Below are 14745 nucleotides of genomic sequence, written 5' to 3' on the forward strand. Positions count from 1 at the left end.
CAAACTTGGCAAGACCCTCAACCAGTGTTTGCTGACTACTCGGGCATTTTCTGGGGACCTTTCAGCACCACAGCCATGGACAGAGACCCTTCCCATGAAACCTCAGCGGAGGGGACTTTCCAGACCTGTGGGGCTTTCCTCCTGTCCCCCTGCTGGGCTTCAGGAAGCCTGAGGCCCACAGGGACAGCTCCCTGCTCCCTTTCTCCCAGATTCTTTCTCAGATCTCCCCCATCTTCCCAAGGCGGGAAAGCCCGGTGATTACGAGCCCCGGTTCTGATGCCTACTGCCCGTGTGACCTTGGACAAGCTGCTCAGACTTCCTGTGCTTCGGTTCCCCGTCAGTAAAGCAGACGTACAACTATGGAGTAGGACCTGCTCTACAGTAGACGTTCAGTAGCAATTTCTTGAATGAATAAATGAGGGAATTAATGCATGATACCTATGTCGCAGGGTTTTATCAAAATTAAGTGATTTAATTTATGTGAATAACTGTAGATCAGTGTCTGGTACTGAGAAAATGCTCCATGTTAGTGATTTGAGCGTTTCCTTCCTATTCTTTCAAAATCCTGGAGAGGCCGAAGGGTCGGGATAATAGGGAGATTTCAGGGGCGGATTTTGCTTGGACTACAGGGCTAGAGGGGTCACTGGAGGACAAGGTTCCGGTTCCTCTTCCCCCAGGGTCCTCATCATATGGCCCCTGACCCCCTCTCCCGCGGGGTTCCACCCTCTAACAGCCGCCTACATGGAGCCCTCCGTGTGGTGGGCTCAGTTGGGGAGGAGGTTGACTGTCCACACCTTGGCGTCGCGGGAAGAGGGCAAGGGCGACCCGAACTGACAAGGAGGCACCTGCCGCCCTCTGGCACGCCCTTCGGCGCGACGCCAGTCGGAGGGAGAGCCTGCTGAGTTGGTCACGGTTAAGACAGGCGAGGCAAGCCGTGGGGCCATCGGGGCGCGGCGCCCGGCCAGGAGCGCAGCGTCAGCTCCGGAAGGGGCCGCTGAGCGAGGGCCAGCAGCTTCGGGATTTCTTTCCGAGCCATTCGGGGGACTGAGAGGCGGGGGGACAGCCGCTCCACGCACGCCTTAGGCCTGGCAGACCCCGCCCCACAACTCTTTTTTCTGGCCGTCCAGGTTATTTCTTCTTTCTGGCCTCTGCGCGCCCTTTCGGCTGTGCGCACGCGTCGGTCCGCGGAAGGGAGGTGGGGCGCGCGCGGAGCGGGGTTGGGGTCTGGACAGAGAGGGGCTGGAGCGCAAGCCGCCAGTAGTTGTTCGCCCCCACCCCCCGTCACCCCGCCCTCCCCCGCAATCCCCTCGGCACCGGTCCCCGCGCCCCAGGGGGGAGGAGTAGGTGTGGACGTCAAGGGGGCCTTGCCGGGAAGGGCCCCGTCGTCGGAGGCGTTCCCGCCAGGCCCTAAGGGCGCCTCCGCGGGGCCTTACCTGCGGCTTCCGCGGGCATCGCTGCGGGCTGACCACCGACCACGGGCGCAGTGCTGATAGTCCGCCGGGCGAGGCCCCAGCGCCCCGACCGATGCCCCCGACGCCCTCCCCCAGCGGGACTGCGCCGCCGCCGCTCGGGCTCAGTGGCTCATCGATTTTTCTGTTGACTTTGGGGATCTCATTAATCCTTCGTTAATTACCCCGCCAGGGGCTCCGGCCTGGACGGCGCAGCCAATAGGGAGGCGGCCGGGCAGGCGGGCGGGGCCGGAGGCGGTGCGGACGGGGGCTCAGGGTCAGGGGACCCGCCGGCCGGGCCTCCGGGGCGGGTGCGGTGCAATGTCCTTAGGCCGCAGTTTTGGACTTGCTGGGGCTCACGCCACACTTTCCTCTGGCTTCCAAGCGGGGAAGGGAACCCCCCGGTCTGGGGTCGCCTTTTCCTGTAACCCTGCTCGGCACCAGGCCGGCCATGGGCCTCCCAGCAACCTTGTCACCCCGCCTGTCCCAGCCCCTCCCTCTTCTTAGGTCAGCCATGGACTCGGGGAGGAAGGGACCCCGTTCAGATAGTGCAGGAGGCTGTCCCGTGAGAGGTCGCCGCGCCCCTCTGGTCCTCCTCGGCTTCTCCTGCGGCTCCTGAGACGGGCCCACCGCACTGCGGGCACATTTTCCTCTGAAGTCCAGGAGCTCAAGTCCCACTGCCCCCCACCCAACCCCACCCAGTCCCCACCGTCACCTGGCACCCTCCACCTGCCTCAGCTGGCCCCCGATTCTTCCTCCTCTTCTAGCTGGGGGGCCGTCTCAGCCTCTCTCTTCTGAATCCGTCCTCTCTACCTTTTGTAGAGGAGCCTCGGGGATCCCCAGGAAGTGGGGTGGTGGGGAAGAGGAGGCCCTAACCCTCTGAAACTAGAACAGCCCTGTTTACATCTATGTTATCAACTTGGGTTTCTGAAATATTTTACTTACCGGGGAAAAAAGTTCTGCTGTTTGAAAATTACTCTTCTTAGGAAGGCTCCAGCCCTCTTTAGCTGTGTGACCGGGGTGAGTCACTTTACCGCTCAGGGCCTCAGATTCCTTCTTTGTAAAAGGGTCGTTGGACTAAGTCAGTACTTCCTGACCTTCCCTGGGCCGTGGAACACATAAAAGCCATGTGTCACTTAAGGACAAAGGGAAGAGAAAGGGGCAGCTTGGGTCCCCTGCCCAGCCCCTCTCAGCCACCCAGGTACCAGTCTGTCCCTGGTTTGTAACTCGGACTTGGCTCACCCTCAGAAAAGCTTGAGACCTGAAAATCTCCAGGGGTCCTTCCAGCTTAGACTCCTAAGATCCTCTCCGGTGGTCGTTTCCTCTGGGGTGGCCGAGAAGAGAGGTGGAGGCGTGGCAAACTGCAGGTTCCCAGCACCAGGCAGCAGCACTGGCCAGGTGACAGGGCTGGGGTTGCGGGTGGAGCTGGAACCACGGACAGTTCCATATTCTAGGGGCCCTGGAAGTGCTTCAGGGAGTGACCTCCCTGCCCGGTAGCCCCCCTGCATGGGGGTCAGGCTAGGGTAGATGGGCATGTCCTGGTTGCAATTTAAACACGCTTGGGAGAAGAGCTTCCATGAAAGTTCCCCTCTGGGGCCATCGGGGACCAGGTGGGAATGCAGCAGTGGCTGCCAGCCTGGCGCTCATTCCTAGGCTCCCTGGGCAGGGGTAGAGCTGAGTCCCCTGGCCCGCCTCCACCCCCCCCACCCCCCAGTGTGTCTGGCAGCGGCTTCAGGACAGCGCGTAGACCTCCAGCAGGCCGGAGACCGCATGCAGGCATAGGAGACGCCCAACGGCAGGCAGATGTTGAGGATGCCTGCCCACAGGGAGCAGCCGTAGGAGTCCACCTCACCTTGTCGCTAAAGTGAGGGCAGGTCCTGGAGGCAGGCATGACCCACAGCTGGGGAGCCGAGGCTGTGTCAGGACCTGGCCTGGGCTGGGCTGCGCTGGTGCGCTTGCAGGGATCCCAGCCCTCTAGTGGGGGGGCTGGGTGTTGCTGAGCGGGGACCTCAATTTCATTTGCCCTCCCCAGGCTAGGGCTCCCCCCTCCATGTCACATCTCCCATCCTCAGTGGCACATCCCGCTTGCAGGATGGATGGAGGGAGAAGAGCTTTCAATAGATTAACCAAAATTTAGAAATGGCTACATCAGGAGAGATGTGTGGCAGAAGCAGACAGGCCCCAGGCAGGGGCGGGGGTCACTATCCAGCCCGAAGGTTCTGGTGTGGGGTATGGGGTGAAGATGAAAGGCTTCTAGGCTAACGGCAAGCTTCCCACTGCCACTTAACTGTGCCTTCCGGCAAGTCATCAACCCCTGTCTCAACCTGTCCTGCCCTAGGAAGTGAAGGTGTCAGCGATGACGGGCTTGGTCCGGGCTTGGGCCCCTGGAGCAGAAACATCCCCCAAAGGTGACACCCAGCCTGTGGGGGGGGCGGCAGAAGGTGGGACCAGCACCAAAGCCAGCTCAGGGTGTGTTTTGAGCCTTACTGATTCCACTGGTAGGTGAGAGATTGCTGATCACTTTTTTTGGAGGGGGTGGGGGGAGTTACCTGTAGGATGGGCAATATTTACAAAGGAAACTTCACTAAGAATGCACCTGAGTTAGGGTGGATTGTTGGTGTATCTCATGCAGATGACGCTGTGAGAAACGCTCCCAATAAAGCACCGGGGCACAGGGCTTCAGCAGCAAAGTGAGGTTTTTATTCACGAGTCTGCGGAGTCGGGCGCACAGCCAGCCAGCGGTATGCATGCGCCGACGAAACGGAGCTGGCTGTTTTTATCCTAACGCGAGTAAACCTCCCCCTTCCCCTATCTCCCTCCTTTTTCCATGCTGGATACTCTGGAGTCACAATCTAACACGATTAACTAAATTAACTGAGGGCGATAATTAACTGAGGGGATCTGGTTATAGGTCTGTCTCCAGCTCTTCTCTGAAATTTCCCTATCTTGTTTGCTGGACTGTCTGCTATGTTTTCCCATTTCCCGGAGCTTGGTGAGGACTATTTCCCCCACTTTGATCTCAGACGTCCTTTGTCCTCAGAGGCGTTTGTGCTGAGCTGCGGAATGCCCGCTTCCTGACTTGTAAGTGTGCTGATACTGTTCACTCTGGCTCGGAGACCCCCTGATTCAAGATTTAATTCCATTTGTCCTTTGCTGCTAATTATTTTCTACTGGTTTGGGAGTCACCAGTTTCCTTGCCCCTTACAACGCTGGGGTGGAATTCTCTCTGAAGATGTTTTATATTGATATACTCACATTCAGGCTGTTTCTATATTACAAGTATTTTTTCCTACCAGAGGTTATAGCTAGAAGGGCTATTTTCCTATCGAGCGAAATTTCTTTAGAGCTGTGTGTGGGACATACTCCCATGGATCCAGGTTTCTGTATGGAGACTGTCCACTGTGGGGTGGGAGCTGCATCAGGAGCATTTCTCTGTTGGGGGCTCCTCAGTGAAGAGTGTAGCCACACACGGTGTGTCGTTGTGTTGGGTGAGGTCTGTTGTGTTGGGTGGAGCCAGGTGCTTTGCTGAGTCACTGGGGAGGGGCCGGCTGTTGCGGGCACCCCCATTCCGGGCTAGCCTGCCGCCGCCGCTCTCTGCTGATAGGCCGCTTACACTTACACTGGCCCCCGCTGCTTCCTGGCGCTGCTCCGCTGGTTCAGGGAAGCAGGCTGGTCACAAGTTCGCAGGAGCCCCCTCACCTCCTGCGTCTCGGGGCGTGCCCCCAGGAGCTGTCAGACCTCCGGCGTCTCGGGGCGGCCCCCACCCTCCATGTCCCCTCTGTCCAGCCTCCATGCCAGCAGGCCCTGGGGCCCCTCCAGCTCCGGCTGCTGTGTGGGTGCCAGAATGCTAGGACCTTCCTCTCTGTGACCTGAGATGCTGTTTGCCTGGAGGCTGTGCCTGACCCTCTCTGAACCTACTCCTTTTCTAGAGCTATACGAGCAGGCTTGGGGCATGACAGAGAAACACAAGTGAATAAACCCTACAAAACCTCCTTCCTGGCCTTCCCCCCGCCGCCCCCCCATCTCCCCCAGGTACTCACAATGATGTTGCAGAGCAGGAGAAACAGAGAAATGTCCTTCAGGCACTGGCGTCTCCAGTGGCGCCTTGGGGCCGAGAGGACGGCCATGGCTTCTGGAGGGCCTGCTGGGCTGGGGCCAAGCGACCTGGGGGGGGGGTGGGCAGGTGGGCAAGGTGTGGGGGGCGTCCAGGTTGGCAAAGGCAAGGCAGGCCTCCGTGGGCGGGGCAGCATGAGGCTCTTGATGATGGACACATTCTGGAAGGTGTGCTGCACAGCCACGAGCAGAGCATGGGCTAGATGGAGCCCCCCAGCACGTCCCTGGGGGTGCCCATAGCCACGGCCATGACAGAGTAGTAGGAGACAGTGTACTGGCCCTGGGCGGCACCCATCAGCAGTGCCACGTCCAGGGTGCATGTAGGGTTCCTAGGGTGGCCCATGGCCTGGTGGTCTAAGTGGCAGATGACCGAGCCAGTCAGGCTGGCCAGGGTTATGAACCTCAGACGGACAATGCTGAAGCTGTAATAGGTGACTGGGGCCTGCTGGGTGTGGCCCGCATCCCCACTCACCTGGGCCCCATAGACATAGGAGACGGCTAGCCCCCGCGTCAGGAGCGTCAGGCCCAGCACTGGGCCAGCAAAGGCCGCCTCCCGGCAGAGGCTGACCTGGTGGGCGGCGGGCGGAGGAGGCCGGCAGCCTGCCCACGTCCTTGCACATGATGTAGATCACAGCAGAAGCGAAGAGGCTGTACTTGATGTGGAAGAGGTCCAGGTGGAAGTAGCCCAGGGAGGGCAGGCCGGGTTCAAGGAGACAGGGTGACTGCCACGACTCACACCTCCTGGGTGTTAACTACTGGCACCGCTCAGGCTGCCGTGAGATCAGAGGGCCCCTAAGCAGGTGCTCCCGTTTGGTTAGTCCTTCATGACCAAGTGCCTGCAGATGGATGGAGCTGTATGATCTCTGCAGCACTCTCCCCACCTTATCTGACTGCTCAGGCAGAACGAGAGTGGAGCTCAGGTCTCCTGACCCCGTTCCAGCTCTTGGCTCCTTCCCACCACCTCCAGGACACGCCTCCCACCCACTCACCTGGACGGTGACAAACACAGCCTGGGTGACAGGGTTCAAGATCTTGATGACAGACTGACACTCAAAGAAACTGGAGTAGTAGCCGGTCTTGAAGACATTGATGACAAGCAGAGGCAGATTAAGGCCGGTTGAGGCTCCGGGCGCAGAAGAAAATATTGGGCCCCTTAAGAAAAAGAGAGAGACGGGGAAAATAAAAATATTTATTTATACGCACAGAAAACTATTTTTAAAACCATAAATGAAACAAGTACATATCCACAAAGTAATTTACACTCCGGCGTATTTGCGTGTATCCTAAGTCTGCACTGCAGGAGAACCTTTGTACGTACAAAGCAGCAAATGCGATTCTGTTGCTCCGATGGGCAGTAGCGCAGCTGAGCAGGGCCTATGCAGCGTAGTATGTGTCTACTATGCAGCGTAGGAATGAAATAATGAAAATAAGTGAATATAAGCATACTATCAATTTTTACCGCCGATTGTAAACTTGTACATAATTAAAATTGCACATATGAAACCAAACTTGGTGTCATTAGAAAAAAGTGTCAAGTTGGGGTTTTGCGGGGCCCTTCAGAAGTCGGGGTCCAGGGCGCGTGCCCAGCCAGTGCGCCTGCCATTAAATCCACCTCTGACAAGAGTGCAGATCCCAAACAGCACCAGCCCACCTGGCAAGGAGGTTTGGGGGCGGATCAGAGAGGCAGGAGAGAAGGCTTATGGATCTGAGCATAGACGGCTGGATGAGAGATGGCTGGGACGGGTGGGCAGATGGACGGATGGACAGATGGATGGGGTGGGGTAAGGGATGGCAGGATGGACTGAAAGATGAGTGGGTGGATGGATGGACGTCGCATTGAGCCCCCATCTCTTTGAGGCTGAACGGACAAGGGGAAGGGCCCTAGATGGTCCCTTTCAGCTATAGCTGCCATCTGCCTTCTCCTCTCCATCAGCACCTTTCCCATGGCCATCCTTTCCTGACCCTTAGGGCAAAGAAGTCCCCTTCATCCCTCCTCCAGGACCCTCTCCCTCCCTCTTCTCCTCAACTGTAGCTCACCTGTTTGTCAGCCACATCTAGTCTTGTCAGGGGGACTTGTAACCACTCTACCTGGATGCACCCCACAATTCCTGGGAGGGCGCCAGCCCACAGCTCCCTGCCTGGCCCACCCCACTCTGCCCCCACTTTCCCTGGCACCTCTGAGCCAGATGGCGGCCGCCCTTCTTCCACACCTGGCGGGGTGCTGCCTGCGGCGCCGGCGGAGTCTCCCTGGGGCCCCGGGCCAGAGTCTCAGACCCAGCAGGGGAGACTGGAGGAAGTTGGGGGGATCACTGTGGGAAAGGAGCGAGCAGCACCCAGGTGGTTCATTCCTAGATTTGGGGCCTGGGGGGGCGGAACAGATTTCTAAATCAGAGGGGGCTGTGGGTGATAGAGGAAGCGCTGGGAATGGGGACGAGAGAAGCTGAGACTGAGGGTCTCCAGCAGCAACAGCCCCATCGGACCCCGTCCAAATCTGTGGGTCCCTGGCCCAGGGCACCCACCTGACTGGGCCGGGTGCTCAGCAGCGGGGAGGGCAGGGTGATTTACAGCGGAGGGAGCTCAGCTTCATGCACCCCTCAGTCCCACTCACACGAGCCATCTTTCCTCCAAGCGGATTTAGGGAAGAGCGCTTGGGAGACAGACAAGGTGAGATTTCCATTTACCAGTTAGCAGGTGCCTCCACCCCCCACCCCACCAGGCTGCCACCCCGTCAAGCTCGGGAGCGGCCTGGTACTGCGCCACCCAGAGAGCACCCCGCCCCTGCCGTCCAACGCCCCCTGGCACCCCGCGATCCTGGCAGCCAGGAGCCTCGAGAACTTATGCTCAACAGACGCCCACCTGCAGGCACCGACCGCAGCGCCCTCAGCGCGCCCCATACCTTTGTGCTCCTCGGTGGCTCCCCAACATTTGGACTCTCGTGCCCCTTTACCCGACACCCTTTCATTGCTCTAAGTTCCTTCTTCCTCCGTCGCTCCCCGCTGCCCCTGCTCCCTAGATGGCGAAGTGCAGCTTGGATTCGAGGTTCCCCGGGGGCGCAGGGGGTGCGCCCGGCCTTCTAGCGCCCCCTGCTGGAACGGCTCCGGGCGACCCCGCGGGAGCGGGTGGCATCCAGGACAGCGGGTTCCCCTGGCTGGCTGTCCCGCGGTCGGTAATCGTACCCCTGCAGGCCCACTGTTGCCGGGGCCAGGTCTGCCCTCGGACACCCGTCCCCAGCCCTTGGCCCGTTCCTTTAATGGGTGGGGACACCGGGAGCCGCGCACTTGCGCTCTAGTGCGGACAGACCTGGGCCTGTCCCCAGACTGGCCCTCACAGGACGGGGCGCTGGGGTGGGCACTTCTGGGGAGAGGGCAGGGCCTGGCCTGGTCACCCCCGAGCTTCGGGAGCAGGGTGTTTAGGACCCAGGGGCCGCCCGGGGGCGGGTCCCCGGGCCGCAGCAGATCCTTCCCCCTCCCACCGGTGAGCGGGTCAGATGTCGGAGTGGCTGGCGGCTGCTCTGGAGCTCCGTACCCACCGTCTGCGGCAGCGGGGGGCTGGCGGCCCCGGCCCCTGCCCCTGCCCGGCCCCCTCCCCCAACCCCATGCCTCAGTCCTAACCCCGGCACCCTCCCCCGCGGGGGCCCTTTCCCTGTGCCCCCTGCGCGCCCTGTCCAAGTCCGGAGCCATGAACGACCAGTACCACCGGGCGGCCCGGGACGGCTACCTGGAGCTCCTCCGGGAGGCCACCCGGAAGGAGCTGAACGCCCCCGATGAGGATGGCATGACCCCCACACTCTGGGCTGCCTACCACGGCAACCTGGAGTCCCTGCGCCTGATCGTGAGCCGGGGGTGAGTCCACAGCCCCAGCCCCGCAGGGGATGGGGAGTCTCAGCGCTCTCCAGCCCCCTGAGATCCTCCGCCAACCCCCAGAGCACCCTGACCTCTGAGCCACCCCCTTCCCGAGCCACAGACCCTCCGGTGGGATCGGGGAGCCTGGCAGCCTGGGCAGGAGCGGAGCGCAAGTGAGACCCGTGACACTTGTGACCTGGATACGAGGCCGGGAGAGGAGGGCTAGGATTTGGGGAGGGTCTGCAGAGTGATGGCGGGGCGGGGGTGGGGGGAGTGTGGGGGAGGTCTCCTGGGTGGGTGGCACCCTTAAACAAGTGTGAGAGGCCTGGTGAGAACCCGAGAGAAGGCGCAGAAGCCTCAGTGAAGTCGGGGAGGGGCTGGCAGAGGAGGGGCTCCTCACGCCCGCCCCCAGCGGGGGACGCAAGGGCTCTCCCAGCAGCGCCCCCTCCCCTGGGCTGGGGCTCACTCTCTCTCCCTGCCCGTTGCTGGGATTTACGGGCTCCGTCCACGGTACCAAATGTCACTGCGATCAGCCGCTCCACAGCTCCCTCCATGCCCCTCCCCCACCGAAGGCCCCCTTATCCCCCATTCGGAGTCGTCTAGGGGGAGGGGTGGGCATAGAGTCCAGGTGGCAGGGCCAGGGAAGGGCTTTGGAGGTAGCAGTTGAGGAATGCCAGGTCCAGGGACACTGAAGGGGGCTCTTAGGGCTGAATGACACCGCGGGCACCTCCCCCGCCCCCAGCAGATTTAGAAAGAGAAGTCAGGCTGAACCGGACAGAGAAAAGAGCGGGAGAGGGGCCCCAGGAGTCCGCGTGCCCATCTCAGGCCCTGGGAGGTCATGGTGGAAGGCCAGGGTCCCAGCCGACCCTGGTGCCAGGCGCTGGCCTGTGGCCTGAACGTGTGGTGGGTGGGGGGAGACCCCCGTGCCCTCCCTTGGTGGCTGCCCCTGGAGCCCAGTAGGGTGGGGGCAGCCCCTAAGACCAGGCAGCCGAGCCCTGTTCCAAGTGACCAGGATGGGTCCCTCAGCCCATCGAGAGGGCACACAGTGGTCCTGCCCTCCTGCCCCCTCCCTCAAAGAGACTCAACCCCCCTCCCCCATCTCCCACAGAGGGCAAGGGCTGGTGTTTAGGTGTGGGCACCAGGTGCCAGGCAGCCCCTCTCACATGGTCCTGACCAGCAGGGGAAGTGAGGAGGGGGTTGTCCAGGGAGCCACAGCGACAAAGGGGTGAGTCTTCCTCCGGCCTTGCTGGCGGCTTTTGTGGCCCCATTGGCAGGAGGCAGAGGTGCTGAGCTAGGCCCCTGAGCCGGGGAGGGCTTGGAGGAGCCAGCGGGAGTGCGCCCAAGGGGCACACAGCCTGATGCAGAGGCTGTTGGGGGGCCCGAGGGGTCCCCTGCTCAGGCCCATGCCAGCCTGCCTCACAGGGCTCCCCAAGGTGGGCCGCCAGGCCCAGGCTGCAGGCTCCCCGCCCCCCTCCAGCCCTGGCTGCCCCCACGCTCCCCTCCGGGCCCAGGCCAGGACCCGACACCTGCTCTCACACTTGGGCTTGCCAGGCCTGGCCCTGCTCCCTGCGACATGGCCGCGCCCGCCGCCACGCAGGCACACGCCCTGGCGCCCCCGCCCAGCGCTCAGGCCCCGCACACACTGCGCTCTCGCCCTCGGCCATGGGCACCCCTGCGCACACAGCCGCGCTCCCCACCTGGTCTGCCCGGAGCCCCAGACCCGCCCTGGCCCACCGCCTCTCTGGGCCAGCTCCCCACTAGGCCCCATGAATAATTCACTCCTTTCTCTCTGAGCATCAAATATTTATCCCCTGAGATTCCCAGCCCTCGGCCCTCTCGGGGAAGGCCCCGCCTCCTCTGTCGCCCCGCCCCTGCGTGCCTGGGGCCATCTTGCCCCCGGGCTGGCTCCGCTGGCGTCCTGTGGCTCAGGGCTGCGTGTCCCCTGGAGTCGGAGGAGCGACCTCAGGTCCCCGGGTCCCTCTGGTGTGGCTGTGCGGAGGCTGAGCCAGGCCGTGAGCTCCCCACCCCCGCAGCCACTGCGTGCGGCTGCCGGAGCAGTGACGGCGCCTCACTGTTCTCCACGTGCTCCCCCTGCAGGGGCGACCCGGACAAGTGTGACATCTGGGGCAACACGCCCCTGCACCTGGCAGCTTCCAATGGCCACCTGCACTGCCTCTCCTTTCTCGTGTCCTTCGGGGCCAGCATCTGGTGCCTGGACAACGACTACCACACCCCGCTGGACATGGCCGCCATGAAGGGCCACATGGAGTGCGTGCGCTACCTGGACTCCATCGCGGCCAAGCAGAGCGGCCTCAACCCCAAGCTGGTGGGCAAGCTGAAGGACAAGGCGTTCCGCGAGGCCGAGCGGCGCATCCGCGACTGCGCCAAGATGCAGCGCAAGCACCATGAGCGCATGGAGCGGCGCTACCGGCGCGAGCTGGCCGAGCGCTCGGACACGCTCAGCTTCTCCAGCCTCACGTCCAGCACGCTGAGCAGCCGGCTGCAGTCCCTGGCGCTGGGCAGCCAGCTGCCCTACTCGCAGGCCACGCTGCATGGCACCAACAGGGGCAAGACCAAGATCCAGCGCAAGCTGGAGCGGCGCAAGCAGGGCGGCGAGGGCACCTTCAAGGTCTCGGAGGACGGCCGCAAGAGCGTGCGCTCGCTCTCCGGCCTGCAGCTGGGCAGCGACGTGATGTTCGTGCGCCAGGGCCCCTACGCCAACCCCAAGGACTGGGGTCGCTCCCCACTCCGGGACATGTTCTTCTCCGACGAGGACAGCGTCTCTCGTGCCACGCTGGCGGCCGAGCCCGCCCACTCGGAGGTCAGCACCGACTCAGGCCACGACTCCCTGTTTACCCGCCCCGGCCTGGGCACCATGGTGTTCCGCAGGAACTACCTGGGCAGCGGGCTGCACGGGCTGGGCCGCGAGGACCCCGCGCTGGACGGCGGCGCGCCGCGGGGGCGTCTGCAGAGCTCCCCCAGCCTGGACGACGACAGCCTGGGCAGTGCCAACAGCCTGCAGGACCGCAGCTGCGCGGAGGAGCTGCCCTGGGACGAGGTGGACCTGGGCGTGGACGAGGACCTGGAGCCCGAGACGAGCCCGCTGGAGACCTTCCTGGCCTCTCTGCAGATGGAGGACTTCGCCTCCCTCCTGCGGCACGAGAAGATCGACCTGGAGGCGCTGATGCTGTGCTCGGACGTCGACCTGCGCACCATCAGTGTCCCCCTGGGGCCGCGGAAGAAGATCATGGGGGCCGTGCGCCGGCGGCGGCAGGCGCTGGAGCGCCCACCTGCCCTGGAGGACACAGAGCTGTGAGTGCCTCTGCCCGGGGCAGGGGGGTTGGTCAGGGGCTGCACGGGGGGCCTGCCTGCCCAGGAAGTGGGGGATGATACCATATTTCATAAAACCGAACTCGCCACCGACAAGAGCCCCACTTATTTTCTTCACCCCCCAGTTCAGAAAAGAAACTGCCAATTTGATGATGACACAGACTTTCTTGTCACAGCGCATGTAAAGTGCACCTTGATTTTGGATGTATTGAAATGTGGGGGAATGGGTGTCTTAGTCTGGAGGAGACGCAGTGGTCATAGCAGGCACAGCCAGGGCGCTTTGAGCCCTCCCATGTCCTGGGTGCTGGAGAGGCCTTCGCATGTGATCTCTCACCCAGTCCCCCCCAACCCCGCAGTGCAGGGCCTAGATCATCCCCATTTTCCAGGTAAGCGAGTGGGGGCGCAGAGGGTTAGCGTGCTCACCCCAAGGGCCTGCTGCTGTGGGGGCCAAGCTGGGCTTGAACCCTGGTCTACGTGACTCTAAAGCCTAGGGACTAGGTGACTCCCACTAAGGGTAGAATTGTCATGTTCAGAGAGCCATTACGGGGAGCTCAAGGCTGCTGCCACACTGGCCACGCTGTGGCCCCCCTGCCTTGACGCACCCCTCATGGTGTCCCACAGCCCTTTTGGTACCGGTGGCCTTTACCCTGCATGTCTGGGCAGGGGTGGCTGTGGGGAGGCGGTCTGGTTTAGGGTTTGGGGTGTGGGGTGGACACTCTTAGGCAAGTGTCCCCATTTCTGACCACCAGCCTGCGCAGAGATGGTGCGGTGGAGAAATGGCTGGTCTTGGTTCACAAGGTCTCCAAGGCTCTCACCTGAGGTCTGTTTCTGTCTCTGTCTCTACAGATAACAGGGGGCTTCTCCCCCCAGACCAAAATGAGTTGCAAGTTGCCACAACCCACGGTGGGGACACGAAGTCCTCACACTTGCCAGCCCTGCAGGCCCCGAGCCCCTCCCCAGGGCCAAGGACCATGTGGGTCATCTCCCTTGAAATCCTTCCCACACTCTGAAGCAGAGGGCATGGCCTGGAGGCACCCAGAAGGGTCCCGGAGCCCTTGCGCCACCCCCATCCGAGTGGCCCGCAAGAACATGTGGATTTGCAGGAGGCCAGAGGAAAGGCAGGGGTCACCGGGGCCCCAGGGACGAGACGATGTGCCCCTTGGGACGGGGTGGGTTTGTGTATGTTAGGGGTGGGCACAGCTCATCCCAGGGGCCCTTGTCTCCCTGATCCCTCCTCCGAGGCTCCTGTGGTCCTGCGCAGGCTGGAGACTTGCTCACTGTCTACATTTTTGTGAAAGAAGAATTTGGGCTGCCCACCCTCCCCCAATACACCCCAGAGAAGAGGTCCTGGCTAGACTCTTCAGCCAAATGCCCTGATTTTAGTCCCTAGCCCTGCCCCTAGCCCAGCCAGCCCCCTTATCCTCCGCCACTGGCCCTGCAGGGCAGTTGGAGGGCCAGGCTTGGGGGGGGGGTGTTGTATGTGGGGGGAACTGGTGCCCTTCCCAGCTCACCCTGGGGCGGGCCCCAGTCTGACTCTGCCCTCCCTCCTTGCTCTCCTCCCCCTCCCTCTCCTTGGCTGTGTAGCCTGGCTCCACAGGGACCCCAGAGGGTCAGGGCCATGGCGCACAGGTGCTAGAGTGACCAGCTGCAGTATTATGGCACCGGGCCTGAGACCGGTGGGGACTGGTGGGACAGGGTGCCCAGCCCCTGCGGGCAGTCCTGTCATGTGGACACTGGCGCAGCGGAGGGTGCAGATAATCTGAGCTGCTGACTGTCCCCCGGCCCCGGGACTCGGCGTGTCTGTGGGTGGGTGTTGGTGGGCGGACCTCCCTCAAGGGCTGGAAGCTGCTGCCTGTTCCGTACGAATAGTGTGTAAGCGGGAGCGGCATGTGCCTCTGCCCCATGAGGGGGTGGCGGCGGCTCCAGGAGAAAGGCCAGCCCCAGAGGGTCCTCAGCCACGTGTCCTCAGAGCTCTGCAGTCAGACTGAGGTCACAGATGTGGGGGAGTCCCT

General features: G+C 62.3%; 1 protein-coding gene and 1 pseudogene across 2 annotated transcripts; one reads left to right on the forward strand and one right to left on the reverse strand.

Annotated features, from left to right (window-relative positions):
- Window positions 1–3179: 3179 nt before the first annotated feature.
- On the reverse strand, window positions 3180–8523 carry LOC149999015 (proton channel OTOP2-like; annotated as a pseudogene).
- A 680-nt stretch (window positions 8524–9203) lies between these two features.
- USH1G (USH1 protein network component sans) lies at window positions 9204–14181 on the forward strand. Of its 2 annotated transcripts, XM_090291443.1 has the most exons (3): window positions 9204–9403; window positions 11501–12715; window positions 13580–14181. In XM_090291443.1, the coding sequence occupies exons 1-3, from the start codon at window positions 9240–9242 to the stop codon at window positions 13581–13583; spliced, it is 1383 nt and encodes a 460-aa protein (XP_090147569.1). In that variant the 5' UTR covers window positions 9204–9239; the 3' UTR covers window positions 13584–14181. The 2 variants fall into 2 exon arrangements, with proteins under 2 accessions (XP_090147569.1, XP_090147570.1); XM_090291444.1 differs by lacking the exon at window positions 13580–14181 and having other exon boundaries at window positions 11501–12719.
- Window positions 14182–14745: the final 564 nt, after the last annotated feature.

This window comes from Furipterus horrens, unplaced genomic scaffold (assembly GCF_987537825.1).
Source record: "Furipterus horrens unplaced genomic scaffold, mFurHor1.1.pri manual_scaffold_11, whole genome shotgun sequence".
Classification (NCBI taxonomy): Eukaryota; Metazoa; Chordata; class Mammalia; order Chiroptera; family Furipteridae; genus Furipterus; species Furipterus horrens.